At 40.3% G+C, this 18,960-nt stretch overlaps 1 protein-coding gene across 1 annotated transcript in view; it reads right to left on the bottom strand.

Annotated features, from left to right (window-relative positions):
* The window catches only part of DNAH7 (dynein axonemal heavy chain 7), a 340,485-nt gene that overhangs the window by 541 nt on the left and 320,984 nt on the right, over positions 1-18,960 (bottom strand). The window contains exons 62-64 of the mRNA XM_005573795.5: positions 12,007-12,159; positions 10,219-10,396; positions 2,432-2,535 (exon numbers count right to left, since the gene is read on the bottom strand). Coding sequence (XP_005573852.2) covers positions 2,432-2,535; positions 10,219-10,396; positions 12,007-12,159 — 435 coding nt within the window. The remainder of the gene's footprint in view (positions 1-2,431; positions 2,536-10,218; positions 10,397-12,006; positions 12,160-18,960) is intronic.

The raw sequence follows: 18,960 nt of genomic DNA on the forward strand, positions 1-18,960 counted from the left end.
CACCAGCGGTGCTGTGATTGCTCAGAACATTTTATAGAACTCTCATAACTGAGACAAAATAGTTTTCGCCTACTCTGTCTAAAAGCATATTTTCTAACTATTCCTCTCTCAACCACAATTACCTGGGAAATGACTTTTAGTACTTACAATGATTAAAAAAAAAAAAAACTGGACATACTTTCAAAGGAGAGAATTGCCACACTGATACTCAGAATCATGTGCCTTTATATTAATTGAAAGCCAGTCCCAAAAAAATGCTGAAGGGATTTTTATCAACAACTGTATGACTAGAAAACCTTCCCATTTTAGGAGACTATTATAAAGGAGATACTATATATATTATGCTGTTTAAAATATAATTGCATTCCTTTATAACCACAATCTATACCCCATTCTTTTTAGTCATTAACCAAGTTCCTACAATTTATTATTGGATCTCACCAGTCTTAAAAATAAGATTTTGAGGCAATTTGATCTTTGAATGTAAGAGTAAGAACAAACCATGTTCATAAAGATATTTTAGAATTTAATTCAATTTATTTTTCTGGAGTAGAAGTAATAGCAATCCTCGAGATGATAGGACTTGACAACCCCAATGTTCAGACCCCTCTTTTAGGTTTCTCTCGTCAAAACACAGATTGTTCAAGGAGCTTATAAGGATGCGAGTTTCTCTATTTCTCCCACTTAATTGTGGAATCCAGATTTTCATAAGGGGGGATCCACAAGGCAGTTTCTGAAATATTAACTACAACATAAGACTCAAAGCACTCTTCCGAACTCAGATTTCATTTCAACCCCAGGGGATTTTTCTAATGAGAATTTTTATTTCTAAGTAGCTCCTTATTCAGGAGAACCATTATCAGTTTATATATTAATTTATTTTTGCACACACTGCAAGCTACTTAAGAGTTTCCATGTGAAAGACTCAATTTCGATCAGCTCCTGAAATTGCATTTACTTGTCCTTGCAACTTTCAATTTGGGTCTTGTATTTTAAACTTTTGTGCCCATGGCATTTTAAAATATATGACAGCTTTCTCACAATTGGCTGTCAGTTGACCCCTCACTGATCCTGTTACAGCTGCTCTGAAGGGCTTTTTACCTGTCTTTGAGCTGCTGCCAGAATCCTGCAAACAGAATTCACATAAATCCCACTGCCTATATTTTATCACAGCATCCCAGACCTACCCTTCAAATTGCTGTTTTCTTAAGCCATTTTCTCATGATGCAGTTATAGAGGGAAGCTTAATTATATTTTGTAAAGCTTAATCTGCCAATGCTGGAGATAGGTGCCTAGGAAATGTAGCTTTTTAAATTGATGGTTTTCAAAATCTTTTAATATGCAAGTTTCACATTTTCAAGTCAAAGTGTACGAAAAAATATATAATGAACACGTGTGTGAATGTATATACAGTTGACCTCACTATTTGTGGATTCCACATTTCCAAATTTGCCTGCTCACCAAAGTTTATTTCTAATCCTAAAATCAGTTGGCAGCATTGTCGTGCTCCTTGGTGGACATTTGCAGAGCATTAAAGATTTGTGTCATCCAACACACTTTCCCAGCTCAGGTTGAACCAGGTGAGAGGCTCTGCTTTCTTGTTTCACCTCATAACTGTAAACTAGTATCCTTTTTCATGGCCTATTTAGTACCAGAGTTTTCACATTTCTGTGTTTTTGTTGGCGATTTCACTGTTTAAAATGACCCCCATGTGTAACACAGTGCTGTTTTTTTTGTTTTTTTTGAGACGGAGTTTCGCTCTTGTTGCCCAGGGTGGAGTGCAGTGGTGTGATCTCAGCTCACCGCAGCCTCCACCTCCTGGGTTCAAGCGATTCTCCTCCCTCAGCCTCCCGAGTAGCTGGGATTACAGGCACCTGCTACCACGCCCGGCTAATTTTTGTATTTTTAGTATAGACAGGGTTTCACCATGTTCGTCAGGCTGGTCTCGAATGCCCAACCTCAGGTGATCCACCCGCCTCAGCCTCCCAAAGTGCTGAGCGACCGCGCCCGGCCAATGCTAAGTGCAAGAAGGCTGATACGCCTCGTAGAGAAAATATTAGCTCATGTCTCAACGAAGCTCATAGAATTTTGACCGTGAGTTAATGTTAATGACTCAACATTGTATATTAAATAAGGTGTCTTTAAACAGACACAAATAAGGTTATTTATTGATCAGCTAACAAAAATGTTGTGACCAAAGAAATAACCCTGTATTTATTTCCCCAGGAGCAATGGTTCAGTATTTGCTAATTCAATGTTGGAAGCAACTTTATACAACGTAATTCCCATGAATAACAAGAATTGACTGTATATGTGTTTGTTTATATATATACATATGCACACGCATATATACATACAAGATGGGGTCTATTTTATATATAAAATATGTATAAAATAATTCCACATGTATATATAATTAGAATTTACTAACCACAGGCACTGTATCATAAAGAATTTTGGGATGCGATTCTGCAAGTTTCTTGATCTTTCTATTCCAGGAAGCTCCATCCAGAAATAATCCATGAATGAAAACACCTAAATATAAAAGAAACACGTTAATATAACACTTTATATATGCATTTTGATTGAGTTCTGAATCTGAAATTTCTAATGTAAGTACTATGCAGGTGATACTAGATTTGCAGCCTAAGACTTGTTCTCCAGTGAAAGCAATCTCCTGAGTGTTTTAACATCCATATTTCAAGAACATTGAAACTTTGCCTAGTGAAATAATGCAATAGTAAAATTAGGTGTGGAAGACGAAAGAGGAAAGAAATTTTAAATGAGTCTATGGGAAGTTCTCAGTGTGTGTGAACGTTATCAAATTTACATTGTTAATTAGTCAATAATTATACTGTGTTTTCAGAAGCTGTGAAATCTAGGGGGAAAAATAGTTCTTAATAAAGGTAATAGGGATCGAGTGGTGGCCAGTGGGCAGCATATGAACAAAGTACCCTTCTGTAGATCTCTAATGTCGTAAGAATTAAATTGCTCCTCCCCTTTTAGAATTTATTCTTACTGCCAAGAGCTCTCCTTAGTCTGTTGATGATGAAAGACACGTGATGAACTCTCTCTAGAAAGTGATGTTGTACACTAACAGCTAAAGAGTACAAATTAGGCAATCAGTGAAACATGAGTTACTTTCTTTGGCTTTACATTTTTTGTAGAGTTGTATATGAAAATCTACTTCAGCAGTGCTGTCCAATAGGACTTTTTGCAATGATGGAAATGTTCTATGTGTTGTCCCATATGGTAGCCACTAGCTACAAGAGGCTGGTATTAGTAAGTTGAACACTTGAAATGTGGCTGGTGTGACCAAATAACTGAATTTTAAATTTTATTTTAATTATAGTTAAATTTAAATGGCCACATGTGGATAGTTTAATGATGGAGTTGGGGAAAGACCCTTTCTCTTCTCTGGGTTTTAACTGATGGGAAGAATACGTTGGAATACAGTATCAGTTCTATTAATTGACAAAGCACTTGTCCAATAACTGCCAATGTATAACTCTGGTAAAGCTGGATTGCAAAATGGACCTTGAGCCCGGGGCAATGGAGGGGTGGACCTGCGTGAGGGAAGAGATGGGTCTGTAGAGCACATTCTGCGTCTTTACCTCTGTGGCCAGCTCTAAGGCCAGTCCACCAGTCACCAAAACAGGTGGGGATAGGGCAAAGAAGGAGAACTTTATAGTATGAAATACAATGGAAAAGAAAGAGAACCTATACACAGGTCCAAGTGAGCTATTTAATACCCTCCCTGGTATTAAATACCCTCCCTGACTGACTCGAAAGCATAGCCCAATAAATTTCTGCCTCTAACCAATCAGACTAGTTATTCCTCATTTGGGAAGAGTGATAATATCATAGAAAGTAAACCAAAGAGTTCATGTCAACACCTAGAAAAGTGGTGATAGGGATAAAAATTCTTTCCAACCCATCAATTGTATAGGAAATAAGGTGAGAATCTTTAAATACATTTTTATTTCTCATGGCTAGTAAGGACCATGAAGATACAGATATATAGAATATATAGAAAATGACAGATGTTAACAGGTCCTTGTTCATAGCTGTCCTGCTCTATGAGTGATGCCCTTTGCCATCTGTGAGATGTCATCAGCACATAGTGTCAGCTACAGTTTTTCCAGTTCCCCTCTCGTTCACTATTTTCTGCCTCCCTTCATGCTATGCAATGCTGTCAACTGGTGACTGAGTCACCTAGTAGTACCTAGCAATTCAGATCAGAGGAAGCTTAGGTAGTTGCATCTATAATATAGGATCCTGTGACGATTAATATTGTCAACTTGATTGGATTGAAGGATGCAAAGTATTGTTCCTGGGTATGTCTGTGAGGATGTTGCCAAAGGAGATTAACATTTGAGTCAATTGAACTGGGAGAGGCAGACCCACCCTCAATGTGGGTGGACACCATCTAATCAGCTTCCAGTGCAGCTAGAATAAAACAGGCAGAAGTTGGAAAGAGCAGACTTGCTAAGCCTTCCAGCCTTCATCTTTCTCCCATGCTGGATGCTTCCCACCCTTAAACATCAGCCTCCAAGTTCTCTGGGTTTTGGACTCTTGGACTTACTCTAGTGGTTTGCCAGGGGCTCTTGGGCCTGTGGCCACAGACTGAAGGCTGCACTGTCTGCTTCCCTACTTTTGAGGTTTTGGGACTCAGTCTGACTGATCACTACTGGCTTCCTTGCCCCTTAACTTGCATACAGCCTATCCCGTGGGACTTTACCTTGTGATCGTGTGAGTCAATTCTCCTTAATAAACTCCCTCCCATATATACATATATCCTATTAGTTCTGTCCCTCTAGAGAACCCTCACTAATACAGATTTCAAATACTAAAAAACTTTCAGCAGCATTGTAGCCTTTAGGTGCCCCTTTTCATTGTATTTTAATTTAATCTTAGGTATTTATTTATTTATTTATTTATTTTTGAGACAGAGTCTCGCTTAGTCGCCCAGGCTGGAGTGCAATGGCGCGATCTCGGCTCACTGCAAGCTCCGCCTCCCGGGTTCACGCCATTCTCCTGCCTCAGCCTCCCAAGTAGCTGGGACTACAGGCGCCCGCCACCTCGCCCGGCTAATTTTTTGCATTTTTAGTAGAGACGGGGTTTCACCGTGTTAGCCAGGATGGTCTCGATCTCCTGACCTCGTGATCCGCCCGCCTCTGCCTCCCAAAGTGCTGGGATTATAGGCGTGAGCCACCGCGCCCGGCCTAATCTTAGGTATATAAGGATGACATCTTTATGAGGCCCAGAACCTAGAAACAGGAACATACAAAAATATCTATAAAGTATGGTGAAGGGGTAGAGATTGGAAAAAAAAGAAACTTGGCTTCTATCCCAAGCTGTTCTCAGGTGTGATTTATGTCCCTCCCACTAGGGTCCTATGAGAAATTGATTCCTTGGGGAAAAACCCATTTATCTAAATCATTCCATGGATTCTCTTTTTCTTTCTGATAATTAGCTAAGTAAGAAGGAAAAAACTAGGATGACAAAAAGGCTAATTTGTGGATATGTATGCTTATTGGTGAAATGCATATGTGTGTGTTGGTAAGTGTATAAAATAATAAAGTTTGAGATTTTGCAGAAATCTATCAGCTATTATAAATTAAGCCTGGGCCAACACTGTGGTAGTCAGTAAAACAGTTTAATTAGCTGATGACTGCTCTTCAGTGTATGATCTTGGAACACTAAATGGGCTTTATGGATCCTTTAATAAGTTGTGCTTTATTTTTACTCCACTGTTTTCAAGATAGTTTTGGATTTTTAATACTTGATCTTCTTTAATAAGAGCTTCTGTGGATTAAATTAGTAAATCAATGTAAAAAGAAATATCAGCTACCCTGTAGAATAATTATGTTCAGTATATAATAACGGGCAACACAATAGTTTAATCTTGGGTATTAGCTAGTTCAGAAGCTTCTGGCAATGCTTATAAATTCAGTCTTTTAGCTGAGTTCAAAAACATAAAACCCTTAAAAGATATCATCAGTGCTGCTCAAACTTCAACCCAAATGCCACCTTCTGCCTATTATAATAATATGAAAAGAACTAGAAAAAAATTCATGCATCTAAATTAAATACTTAAGAAGTAACCATCACTCCTTTAAGAAAACATTCCTTGAGAAATGTGATGTTTTCAAACTTCTACCAAAATACTCAGTAGCTAAGCATGAGAGCCAGATGACCTGAGTCTGAATCTCAACTCTGTCCATTATTAGCTGTGAGACCTACAGCAAGTTACTTAACCCCCCTGAGCCTTAGTTTCCACCTTGTCTAATGGCGGTAATAGTAGTATCTGAGCCATAGGGGTACTGTGAGGATTCAGTGTAATGGACTGGGCATTCTCTGGATCCCAGCAGTGGTACAGAGCAGCCCCACGGTAAGTATCCGTGCCCTTTCCTTGATTTGCTTTTACCCAACTTAAACATTCCTTTCCTCCATTGCCAAATACTTAATTTGAGCCAAATTATTTATCCTTCTGGTACGTTGCTAAATTTATCTAACTATACTTTTAATTTTATGAGGGCAGGGGCTCAAACTCATATTTATTAGTGTATTTTATGACATGTAATATAGTGAGCTGTATGGGAAAAAATTTTGTTAAAGCTTATATTCAATAAATAACTTAGCAGAAGGTTGTTAAATTTCCTTCTGTATTTGTTTTATTTATTTATTTTAAAAGCCTCTAGTGGGATAAAGTTTCTTTTGAGTATGTTAAGAATATTTTGAACAAATGGTCAGATTAATGGTAGGTTAGGCATCTGTGACTGAAAAATATTATTTCTAAGATATCATATGTCCCAATGATTCTTTATTCCTTGCATTCATTGTTCTTAAATGTGTTTCTGCAATAAAACTGTTTAAGTATTAGAGAGTGGAATAAAAGGTATCTTTAAAAGGTTGGGTTCGAGTCCATACATTTTTAGTGGATTCCAGTAGCATAATTTTTGGAATTTCCCCAGCAGCATTTGAGGGCCCTTTATGTGCTAGACACTGAGAGGCACTCAAGAAAGAATGGTGCAGACAAACAAGGTCACCGCTCTTCTGGTATCTGTACTGTAGTGAGGGACAGAGATATAAAGAAACAAACACATAAAATCATTACAGTCTGATGCTTTGAAGTTAATAAGCAGAGTTGCAAGAGGGGATAATAAGGTGAAATGGGCGGCTCCAACAGATGAAAGTGGTGTTCCCAAGATCCCAAAAGAAAAGAATGTGAGCTGTTCTAGAAACTGTCAGGAGGTTAGTGTGACCTGAGCATAATGGCACATGATGAGCTTGTATGGGTGGGTGGTGGCTAGAACACGCCAGGCCTCATTGTCACCATAAGGGGTCTGGATTTTATTCAAACCACAAAGGGAAAAAACGTATTTAGTTGTCTGGGTTTTCAATGGAGACCAAAAGCTGATATAATCTATTTTCATTTTTTAAAAAATTCTGTGGCTTCTATACAAATTAAAGGCAATAAGTGGGTAATGACAGTAGGGAGACAGGATAAAGGCTAGAGGAGAAGGCAAGATAAAAAAGGTGGTGGGGCCAGGTGCAGTGGCTCACGCCTGTAATCCCAGCACTTTGGGAGCCCAAGATGAGTGGAATCCTTGAGCTCAGGAGACCAAGAACAGCCTGGACAACACAGGGAGACCCTGTCTATACAAAAAATGAAAAAATTAGCTGGGCATGGTGGCGCACGCCTCTGGTCCCAGGTACTCAGGAGGCTGAGTGGGAGGATCACTTGGGCCCAGGAGGTCAAGGCTGCAGTAAGTCAAGATCACACCACTGCACTGTAGCCGGGGTGACAAAGTGAGACCCTGTCTCAAAAAAAATAAAAAAGTTGTGCTGACAGTAGGATGATAGGTGAGCAACTGCCCTTGATATGAACAGATGAGGGAGCAGAAGAATGAAGAATTCCTGGGTTTCTGTCTGGATGGTGGTGCCATTTATGGAAATGTCTCATTTTACATATTCAGGAGATACCAAAGTGGAGATTTCAGGTTGGCAATTGGGTATGGAGGTCTGATCTTAGAGGAAAGATCTAGATTGAAGATTCAGAGATTTACATTTGGAGGACTTAAGCAGAGTTAATGTTTAAAGATACAAAAAAGAATAAGGTCACTTGGGGCTAGGATGCTATCAGAAAAAAGAAATAGTCCCAGGACTGAGTCCTTGGAAACTGTAATATTAGGGGAGCCTAAACCAGCCAACCTGCATGAATGTGGCCAATGAGATAAGGAAAATCAGGAGAGGGTGATGTCCTGGAAACAGAGAAGCATGTCTCTAGAAAGATGAAGATGGCAAGTGGTAAAAATCACTAAGAAATTAAGATGAAGACAGAAGAGAATTCATGGGATTTGTCAACATGGAAGCCATCGCTAACTCTGAAAAGAACAGCATCAGTTGATTAGAAAGGATGAAAGGTAGACAACAAATAGGAAGTGAGAACCTGCAGACAACATGTAAAGACAATTCTTTTGAGAAAGTTTGCTATAATGGTAGCGGAGATCCGGGACAGCAGCTGAGGGGGATGTAGAAAGACAATTGAAACGGTTGATTTAAGATGAGAGATTCTAGAGCATGTTGTAGGTTGACAGGAATTATTTATTAATGAGAGAAATCATTTATTCCTGAAAGAGAGGGCACAATTAAAGGAGCAAAGCCCTTGAGAAGGAAAAAGAAAATGGGATCTAGATTCCTCAAGGGTACAGACGTTGACAAATGCAGTGAGTCAGTGGTGCTAAAAGCTCTCTTCAGATGGCTTTTAATTTTTTTCCATGAAGGATAAGGTGAGATGTGGGAGCAGAAGGAAGGGCAAAGAGGGCATAAGTGGTTGTTTTGACAGGAGGAAAGCAAACATCCCCGGGAATAGTAGTGGGATTGCTTCATAGTGTTACAAACCATCTTGAGATTTGTGACATCAATTTAAAATAAAACTTCTTGGCACACTAATGTGATTATCATACACTGTTGTGATTACATATCTACTTGTTAGTGTCTTCCACCACAGTATAAATTAGTTGAGGGACAAGATCCTAAACTGTACCCTGTTTATATCTCCAGTGCCTGACAGAAGAGTGAGCCAGTGAATCCATCATTCAGTGATGAATAAGGAAGTTGTCTTCAACACATTAGTTAAAGCAGTACACATTAACAGTCACTTAGAGATTAATGTCATTTATATATAGACAATTTTGGTAAAATTCTGTAATCTGTAGCATTCAAAAAATAACTTATTTAAAATAGTGGTCTTGTCCACTAAATTTGAAATAAAACATCAGGGTAGCCATAAAGTGTAGACAATCATTGAGAAAATAAAGATTTCCTCACAATCCTTCAACCACAAAGCAAATGTTTCTATTAGGTGTAAGTTTTGGAATGGTAAGCTCCAAGTTTTGGAATGACATATATATAACAGGAAAGAATACATATTTTAGGATTCTACAAAGGTATACACTTCAAGGGACCAGGAAAAACCTTCTTTTCTTTTCTTTTTTTTTTTTTTTTTTTTTTTTGAGACAGAGTCTCGCTCTGCCGCCCAGGTTGGAGTACAGTGGCCGGATCTCAGCTCACTGCAAGCTCCGCCTCCCAGGTTTACGCCATTCTCCTGCCTCAGTCTCCCGAGTAGCTGGGACTACAGGCGCCCGCCACCTCGCCCGGCTAGTTTTTTTTATATTTTTAGTAGAGACGGGGTTTCACCGTGTTAGCCAGGATGGTCTCGATCTCCTGACCTCGTGATCCGCCCGTCTCGGCCTCCCAAAGTGCTGGGATTACAGGCTTGAGCCACCGCGCCAGGCCTAAAACCTTCTTTTCAATGCTGTACATGTCAAGTCCCCACAGTCAACATAAGATTATGGCTGATTATCCCATGTGCTGTTAATTTGATGATTACCTTCTTAATACTTTAGGAATAACTTCTAACTTATAAAATTTTGCAAAAAAGTATAAACGACATATATTCTTTACCCAGATTCATCTGCTGTTATCATTTTCCTCCCTTATTTGCTTGATCATTCCCCCTTACTCCTTCTCTCTCTCTTTCCCCCTGGCTCACTCATTTGCTCTTTGTATCTCAATAATTTTTTTCTCCAGCATTTAGGGTAAATTACATTCATGTTTATTACTTTTTTAACAGCTGAGGAAAGTAAGCTAGAATGTCATGTTTTTGTTCAGTGCCCAGATATGAGCCGACTTATTCTGTCACTCACTTACCATCCTCAGGAGGATGCTTGTATTCTTTGTCTTCCATCACTTCATAGTCAAACCCAAGAAGATCAATAGGAATTGTGTATTTCCTGGCGTAGTTCTGCTGGGCACCAGTCAGGAAGGCTTGTGTGAAGAAGAAGCCAGAAAGCCAGAAGACTGGAGGAGGACCAACCTCGTACCATTGCTAGGGTGTAAAACACAAGTGGGCTAACAGTAGCGCCTTTCAACCTTTTTTTTTTTTTTTTTTGAGACAGTCTCACTCTGGTTGCCCAGGCAGGGCTCAGGCGAGCCTCTCACCTCAGCCTCCCAAGTAGCTGGGAATACAGGCACACACCACCACACCTGGCTAATTTTTCTCTGTTTTTAGTTGAGAAGGGGTTTTGCTATTTTGCCCAGGCTGGTCTTGAACTCCTAGACTCAAGCAATATGCCTTCCTCAGCCTCCCAGAGTGCTGGGATTACAGGCGTGAGCCACCACACCTAGAGAGCCTTTCAACTTCTGAATACAACACTACTTAATAAAATTTATCCAAAGACACTTATTATCTTTTAGATGAACTAATAAATGACCTCTGGGTAATAACAAGCCATACTCGCAATGTTTAAAAACAGGTGGCATATTCGGTGTTTGTCCTGACTTCAATTTCATACCTATCATATCAGCTTGGAAATTACAATGTGCATTAATGCAAACAAATGTCTGTTTTATACGTCATTCTTTCAGAAAGGCTCCCTACAAGACTGAATATCTGATATGCATTGTTACACAATATATCATGTTATATAGTTGAACGGAAGAAGAGATCCCCATAAAGTCTGGTCTGATGGTTCTGGTTTTTTTTTTCACTTTTTTTCTCTCTCTAATTAGTCATTAGTACCCAACAGAAGGTTGTTTTGGAAGTTTTTCTTCCTACTTCACTAAAACACAGTAAAATTCAACATATAGGAACACAATATTGTATAAGAAATTCCTGGAAGAAGCAGGGTAGTGAGACCTTAAGGCCTTTAGAAATATCAAGATACTTTAATTCTCTGTTCATAACATATATTCTAATGGTAAGTCAGTTGAATACCAACTTTAACTAGATAGTAAATTAGAGAAGCAAATCTGAAGACATGAGTTTGAAAAGCTTTTCCCTATAAGAGCCCAAGGTATAACTTCAAAAACAATCTTAGTTCCTTAGTATTGACTGTAGCAAACAAAGGGCCTGTATTATCAAAAGGGAGTTTAACCATTTTATCCCTGCAGAAATTTCTTCATAGGCAGTTTTTGACACATTATATACAGAATCTAGGAAATGAATCCATATTTCTAAAAGGTACAATTGTTAATAAGAACATAGTTAAGCACCAATATTACCAGACAATTAGTAGATAGGCTTCTGCCCACTCAACATTTCTAAGACAATTAGCCTTTGAGGTCATTACTGACTTGGGCTGAACCAGCAATCTAGTGATTTCACGACCTAGAAAAGTGCTGGGCAATGAAGCTCTAATACCCCTCACTGGTCGCTTGACTGGCTTTCTAAGATGTTCTGCTGTAGGTATCTATTTTAATGTTAAATACTTAGTGGAAAAACCAACATAGCTAGATGTTTTCTCCCTTCATTTAGTACTAGCTTTTTGACAGTTCGGTGTAGCAGTTACATACATTACATGAAATATTAAGTAGTGCTGAGTTGTGCTTGGGAGGCACAGAAAAACTAGAGAGAAATACCCATTACAGTAAGCATTCTGAAGAAGAAAATGAAACCAGGAGAAACTTAACAATATACGGTCATTTGGATGAACTTACCTGCAAGAATTTTAGTCTTGCAAGGAAGTCATTCACATAGCTGCCAAGTGGTTTAAGGCTTGGGTAGGATTTACGCATCCACATTTCTGGAATTTTGACATTCAAAATGCTGCTAACCACTTCTTCAAGATCTGTAGACATGACTACAAGCCCCTGAAACACATTTAACCTTGGTTAATATAATAGTATAGATTATGATAGATTATAAGCAACCACCTTTTAAATACCTCCTTCACAATTATCCTCTGTTTACATTGTGATTAGTTAAGGTTGAGTCATACAGGAAAAAAAAAAAGTGAAGATATTTGTTTTTGCTTACAAGTAGGCCACGCAGTCTGAATTATTCCTTAGAAAAATATCAACAATTTTAATCTAACCAATTTTTTTTTTTTTCTTTTTTGAGATGGGATCTTCCTCTACTGGCCAGGCTGGAGTGCAGTGGTGGGATCATGGCTCACTGCAACCTCGACCTTCTGGGCTCAACTAATCCTTCCACCTCAGGCTCCCAAGAAACTGGGACTACAGACATGCATCACCACACCCAACTGATTTTTTACTTTTAAAATTGTTTTGTATAGGAAGCCAGGCAAGGTGGCTCATGCCTGTAATCCTAGCACTTTGGGGCCGAGGCAGGTGAATCACTTGAGCTCAGGAGTTCAAGACTAGACTGGGCCACATGGCGAAACCTCATCTCTACAAAAAATACAAAAATTTTCTGGGCGTGGTGGTGCACGCCTGTAGTCCCAGTGACTTCGGGGGCTGAGGCAAGAGGATCACTTGAACCTGGGAGGTCGAGGCTGCAGTGAGCCAAGATTGTGCCACTGCACTCCAGCCTGGGTGACAAAGTGAGACCCTGTCTCAAAAAAAAAGTTGTAGAGATGGGGGTCTCACTATATTGCCCATGCCAGTCTCAAACTCCTGGCCTCAAGCAAACCTCCTGTCTTGACCTCCCAAAGTGCTAGGATTATAAGCATGAGCCACTGCACCTGCACCTGAACTAACTAAATTTTAATAGAAAAATCTTAATCAATACTTGGCTGCTCACCAGCTATTAAATCACAGACTAACCTTGACTTAGTTTACTGTCTATTAAGTGGATAAGTAATACAGCTCTATACTGCATTCTGAAAATGCATGGTGCTAAATATAACATTAGAAAAATTACATAAAATACTTTGAAAAGTTAAAATGTCCTGGAATTGAATTATGACGTCTGGTTGACCATTTCCCATTTTGAATGACTGATGCACAGATGTTAAAACTTTGAAGGCCCTGAAAATTCCTATTTGACTTTTAACTGGGCCAGTTGTTATTATTCATTTCTGTCTTTCCTATAGTTGAAAATATTCCAACTAACATAGGGAGAAGATTTGGAAGTAAATTTGATGTACTAAATATACAGATTTCATTTGCCTTCTTCTCAAAACCTCACTAAAACAGCAGTAAAGGAATTTACTTTTTAAAGACATAAGCCCCCAAGTGTGGAAACAAAGAGGGGAAGGGAAAATGACAACACAATTGTGGGAGTTAGAAAACATATGGACCACTGGTAGTAGACTTAGCATACAGAAGAAACCTGATCCTAAATTGGCAGGGGGAAAAGCTAAGAATCAACCAGACATACACTGCACAATACCCCTAAATCTTGGGAATGAAGGTCCTAGATACTTCTGAAAGTGGGGCGAGTAGGGCAGTGTTAAAGATCATTAAAACTTGGCTTAAAAAACAGAATTCTAGATCTTCTCCCCCACCCCACAAACTACGCATTGCCTACCTTGAATACAGCCTGGAGAGGAAAATGCAGAAATCCCTAGAGTGGGAAATGCCAGGCCCTGTTAGGGCCAAAGTTACCATGCTGAAATCAGGGGGATTAAGTGAATGCATGAATACTGGATGCTCAGATTCCCTGGGGCTTCTTTTCCCTTTTAATTCCTAGAATACTAGAGCCAGCCCTTTATCTTCCAGGAAGGACACAGGAAGAAGCAGGTCAAGAAGAAATACATAATCAAGCTGAATGTTTCTTAAACGAACAGCCTAGTCAGGTAACCTACATTGAAGACCACAGTCAACCATTACCAGTATTCTTATTGTGTTCATTCAACATGATAATGTCCCATTCTTTTTTTTTTTTTTTTTTTTTTTTTTTGAGACGGAGTCTCGCTCTGTAGCCCAGGCTGGAGTGCAGTGGCCGGATCTCAGCTCACTGCAAGCTCCACCTCCCGGGTTCATGCCATTCTCCGGCCTCAGCCTCCCGAGTAGCTGGGACTACAGGCGCCCGCCACCTCGCCCGGCTAGTTTTTTGTATTTCTTAGTAGAGACGGGGTTTCACCGTGTTAGCCAGGATGGTCTCGATCTCCTGACCTCATGATCCACCCGTCTCGGCCTCCCAAAGTGCTGGGATTACAGGCTTGAAGCAGACAACCTCAAATTATCAGATACCAGAAGAGGCTTCTAACATGTAAAGTTTTTCAATTATGCATTCAACTTCTAAACATAAAAAAGATTATTCCGATTTTTATTTCTTCTTGTATCAATTTGGTAACATATGTTTTCGCAAGAATTTGTCTATTTCATTTACATTTTAAAATGTATTTACATTTTAAATGTATTGGCATTGGAATGTTTGAGAAGGGAGGCAGAGCAAGATGGCCAATAGAAGCCTCCACAAATCATCCTCCCTGCAGGAACACCAAATCTAACAGCTATCTACACAAAAAAGCAACTTCATAAGAACCAAAAATCAGGTGAATGACCACAGTACCCAGTTTTAACTTTTAGTCACTGAAAGAGGCACTGAAGAGGGCAGGAAAGCCAGTCTGGAATTGCTGATGCCACCCCTCCTCCCTCAGCCAGCAATGGCGGTATGGCACTGAGAATCTGTCGCTTGTGGGAGGGATGGCACAGTGATTGAGACTGTGCTGGAACTCAGTGCCTTCTTGTCACAGAAGATAGCAACACCAGGAAGAGCTCAGCTGATGCCTGTGAAAGAAGCATTTAGGGCTGGGCGCAGTGGCTCACGCCTGTAATCCCTGTAATCCCAGCACTTTGGGAGGCCGAGGTGGGCGGATCACCTGAGGTTGGGAGTTCGACACCAGCCTGACCAACATGGAGAAACTCCGTCTCTATTAAAAATACAAAATTAGCCAGCTGTGGTGGCACATGCCTGTAATCCCAGCTGTTCGGGAGACTGAGGCAGGAGAATTGCTTGAACCCAGGAGGCGGAGGTTGCAGTGAGCCGGAGATCGCACCATTGCACTCCAGCCTGGGCAACAAGAGTGAAACTCCGTCTCAAAAAAAAAAAAAAAAAAAAAGCAGCATTTAGACCAACCGTAACTACAGGGGAAACACACACCCCAGCGGTTGGAACTTGAGTTTCAGCAAGGCTTGCCACCACCAGCTAAAGTGCTCTGGGGTTCTAAATAAACTTGAAAGGCAGCTTAGGCCACAGGGACTACAATTCCTAGGTAAGGTCTAGTCCTGTGCTAGACTCGGAGCTAGGGGCTTGTGGGGCATGCCATCCAGTGAGACACCTGCCAGGGTGGCTAACAGAGTGCTTGCGCCGCCCCTCTCCCAATCCCAGGCAGCACAGCTTGCAGCTGCAGGAGAGACTACTTCCTACTGCTTGAGGAGAGGACAGGGAAGAGTAAAGAGGACTTTGTCTTGCAACTTGGGGGCCAGTTCAGCCACAGTAGGATGGGGCACCGGAAACAGTCCTGGGGCCCACATTCTAAGTCCTGACTCCTGGACAATATTTCTAGACACATATTGGGTCACAAAGGAACCTTGCACTCTTGAAGAGAAGTGCCCACTCCTGGCGGGATTCATCACCTGCTGGCTAAGGAGCTCTTGGGCCGTGAATAATAAGCAGCAGTAGCCAGGTAGTACACACCATGGGCCTTGAGACTCAGCGCCATGCTGGCTTCAGGTGTGACCCTGCACATTCCCACCTTGGCGGCTACCAAGAGATTCTTTTTTGAGGAAAGCACAGGGAAGAGTAAAGGGGGTTTTGACTTGCAGCTTAGGTACCAGCTTTACTCCTACAGTGGGGTATACACCAAGAGGGCTCCTAGGGTCCCTGATTCCAGGCCTTGGCTCCTGGATGGCCTTTCTGGAAAGGAGTTTAAGACTAGCCTGGGCAACATGGTGAAACACTGTCTCTACAAAAAATACAAAAATTAGCTGGGTGTTGGTGGTGCAGGTCTTTAGTCCCAGCTACTTGGGGAACTGAGGCAAGGGGATCACTTGAACCTGGGAGGGTGAGGCTGCAGTGAGCCAAGATTGTGCCACTGCACTCCAGCCTGGGTGACAAAGTGAGACCCTGTCTAAAAAAAAAAAAAAAAAATTATAGAGATGATGTCTCACTATGTTGACCATGCTGCTCTCCAACTCCTGGCCTCAAGCAATCCTCCTGTCTCGGCCTCCCAAAGTGCTGGGATTATAGGCGTGAGCCACTGCACCTGCACCTGATCTAACCAAATTTTAATAGAAAAATCTTCTTAATCAATACTTGGCTACTTGGTAGCTATTAAATCACAGACTAACTTTGACCGGCAACATTCACCACAAGGTGGCTGAAGACCCCTTGGGCCTTGAGTGAAGATCAGCAGCAGCGTGGCAGTACTCCCTGTGAACCTGTGGTGATGGTAGCTACAGGGGGAGGCTCCTCTGCCTGTGGAAAGGGGAAAGAAGACAACACAACTGGGTTTGAGAATAGCTTTGTCTTATGGTTTGGGTGCCAGCTCAGCAGCAGTAGAACAGAGCACCAGGTGAAGTATTAAGGTTTCAGGCTGTAGGCTCTGACTCCGAGGCAGCATCTCTGGACTGGTCCAGGGCCCAGGGGAACTGACTGCTGTGAAAGGAAGGACATAAGCCTGGCTGGCTTTGCCACCTGCTGATTGTAGAGCCCCAGGACCTTGAGCAAACATAGACAGTAGCCAGGGAGTGGTTACAACAGGCTTTGGATGAGACCCCTGCTGTGCTGGTTTCAGGTCTGACCCAGCACAGTCTCAATGTTGGTGGCCATATGGGTGCTTTTGGCATCCCTCCCCAAGCTTCAAGCAGCTCAGCACAGAGAGAGAGAGAGTCTATGTGTTTATGAGAAACAAAGAGAAGGGAACAAGACTCTTTCCTTTATAATTTAGAGAAATCTTCTGAACCTTATCCAAGACCACCAAGGCAGTATCTCCATGAGTCTGAAACAGCTACAGTGTTACTGGGCTTCTAGTGCCCCCTAAAGCAGATACAGCTGCAGTGACCAAAAACTTAGATCACAACATCCAAGTCCCTTCAAATATCTGGAGAGCCTTCCCAAGAAGCATGGGTACAAACAAGCCCAGACTGCAAAGACTACAGTAAATACTTATCAGTGCCCACATACTGACAAACATCCACAAGCATCAAGACCATCTAGGATAATGAATAGTGTCTGGGTAGCAAAAAATAAAATAAAATAAAAAATAAGACCATATAGAAAACATGACCTTACCAAATAAACTAAATAAGGCACCAGTGACTAATCCTGGAGATACAGAGATATGTGACCTTTCAGACGGAGAATTCAAATAACCGTTTTGAGGAAATGCAAAAAAAGATTCCAAATAACACCGAGAAGGAATCCAGAATCCTATGAGATAAATTTAACAAAGAGATTGAGATTTTTAAAAAGAAGCAGAAATTCTGGAGCTAAAAAATGCAATTATTATGCTGAATAATGCATCAGAGTCTCTTAACAGCAGAACTAATCAAGCAGAAGAAACAACTAGTTAGCTAGAAGACAGGCTATTTGAAAATACACAGTAAGATGAGATAAAAGAAAAAAGAAGAAAGCACACCTACAAGATCTAGAAAATAGCCTTAAAAGGGCAAATCTAACACTTACTGGCCTTAAAGAAGAGGTAAAGAGAGATATATATGGGAAGAAAGTTTATTCAAGCAGTAGTAACAAAGGACTTCCTAAACCTAGAGAATGATATCAATATTCAAGTACAAAAAGGTTATAGAACACCAAGCAGATTTAAGCCAAAAAGGACTACTTCAAGGCATTTAACAATCAAACTCCCAAAGGTAAAAAAAATAAAGAAAGGATCCTAAAAACAGTAAGATAAAAGAAACAACATACAATGGAACTCCAATATGTCTGGCAGCAGACTTTTCAGTGGAAACCTTACAGGCCAGGAGAGAGTGGCATGGCATATTTAAAGTGCTGAAGGAACAAAACTTTTACCCTAGAATAGTATAACTGGTGAAAATATCCTTCAAATATAAAGGAGAAATAAAGAGACTTTCCCAAACAAACAAAAGCTGAGGGATTTCATCCACACTAGACTTGTTCTATAAGAAATACTAAAGGGTGTTCTACAACCTGAAAGAAAAGGATGTAAACGAGCAATAAGAAATTATCTGAAGGTATAAAACTCAGGGTAATACTAAGTTCACAGAAAAACAGAATATTGTAACACTGTAAGTGTGGTGTGTATACTACTCATATCTTGAGGAGAAAGACTAAAAGATGAACAAATCAAAAATAATAACTACAACAACTTTTCAAGACACAGACAGTATAATAGGATATAAATAGGAAAAACAAAAAGTTAAAAAGCAGGAGGCATGAAGGTAAAGTGTAGAGTTTTTATTAGGTTTCTCTTTGCTTGTTTCTTTGTTTATGCAATCAGTTTTAAATTGTCATCAGTTTAAAATAATGGGTTACAAGATATTATCTGCAAGCCTCATGGTAACTTCTAATCAAAAAACATATAATAAATCCACAAAAAATAAAAAGCAAGAAGTTGAAACATACTACCAGAGAAAAATCACCTTCACTAAGAGAAGGAGAGGAAGGAAAGGAAGAGAAAACCAGAAAATAACAAAACGGTGGGAGTAAGTACTTACTTATCAATAACGTTGAATGTAAATGGACTAAACTTTTCAATCAAAACACATAGAGTGGCTGAATGA

This window comes from Macaca fascicularis, chromosome 12 (assembly GCF_037993035.2).
Source record: "Macaca fascicularis isolate 582-1 chromosome 12, T2T-MFA8v1.1".
In the NCBI taxonomy this organism is placed as follows: domain Eukaryota; kingdom Metazoa; phylum Chordata; class Mammalia; order Primates; family Cercopithecidae; genus Macaca; species Macaca fascicularis.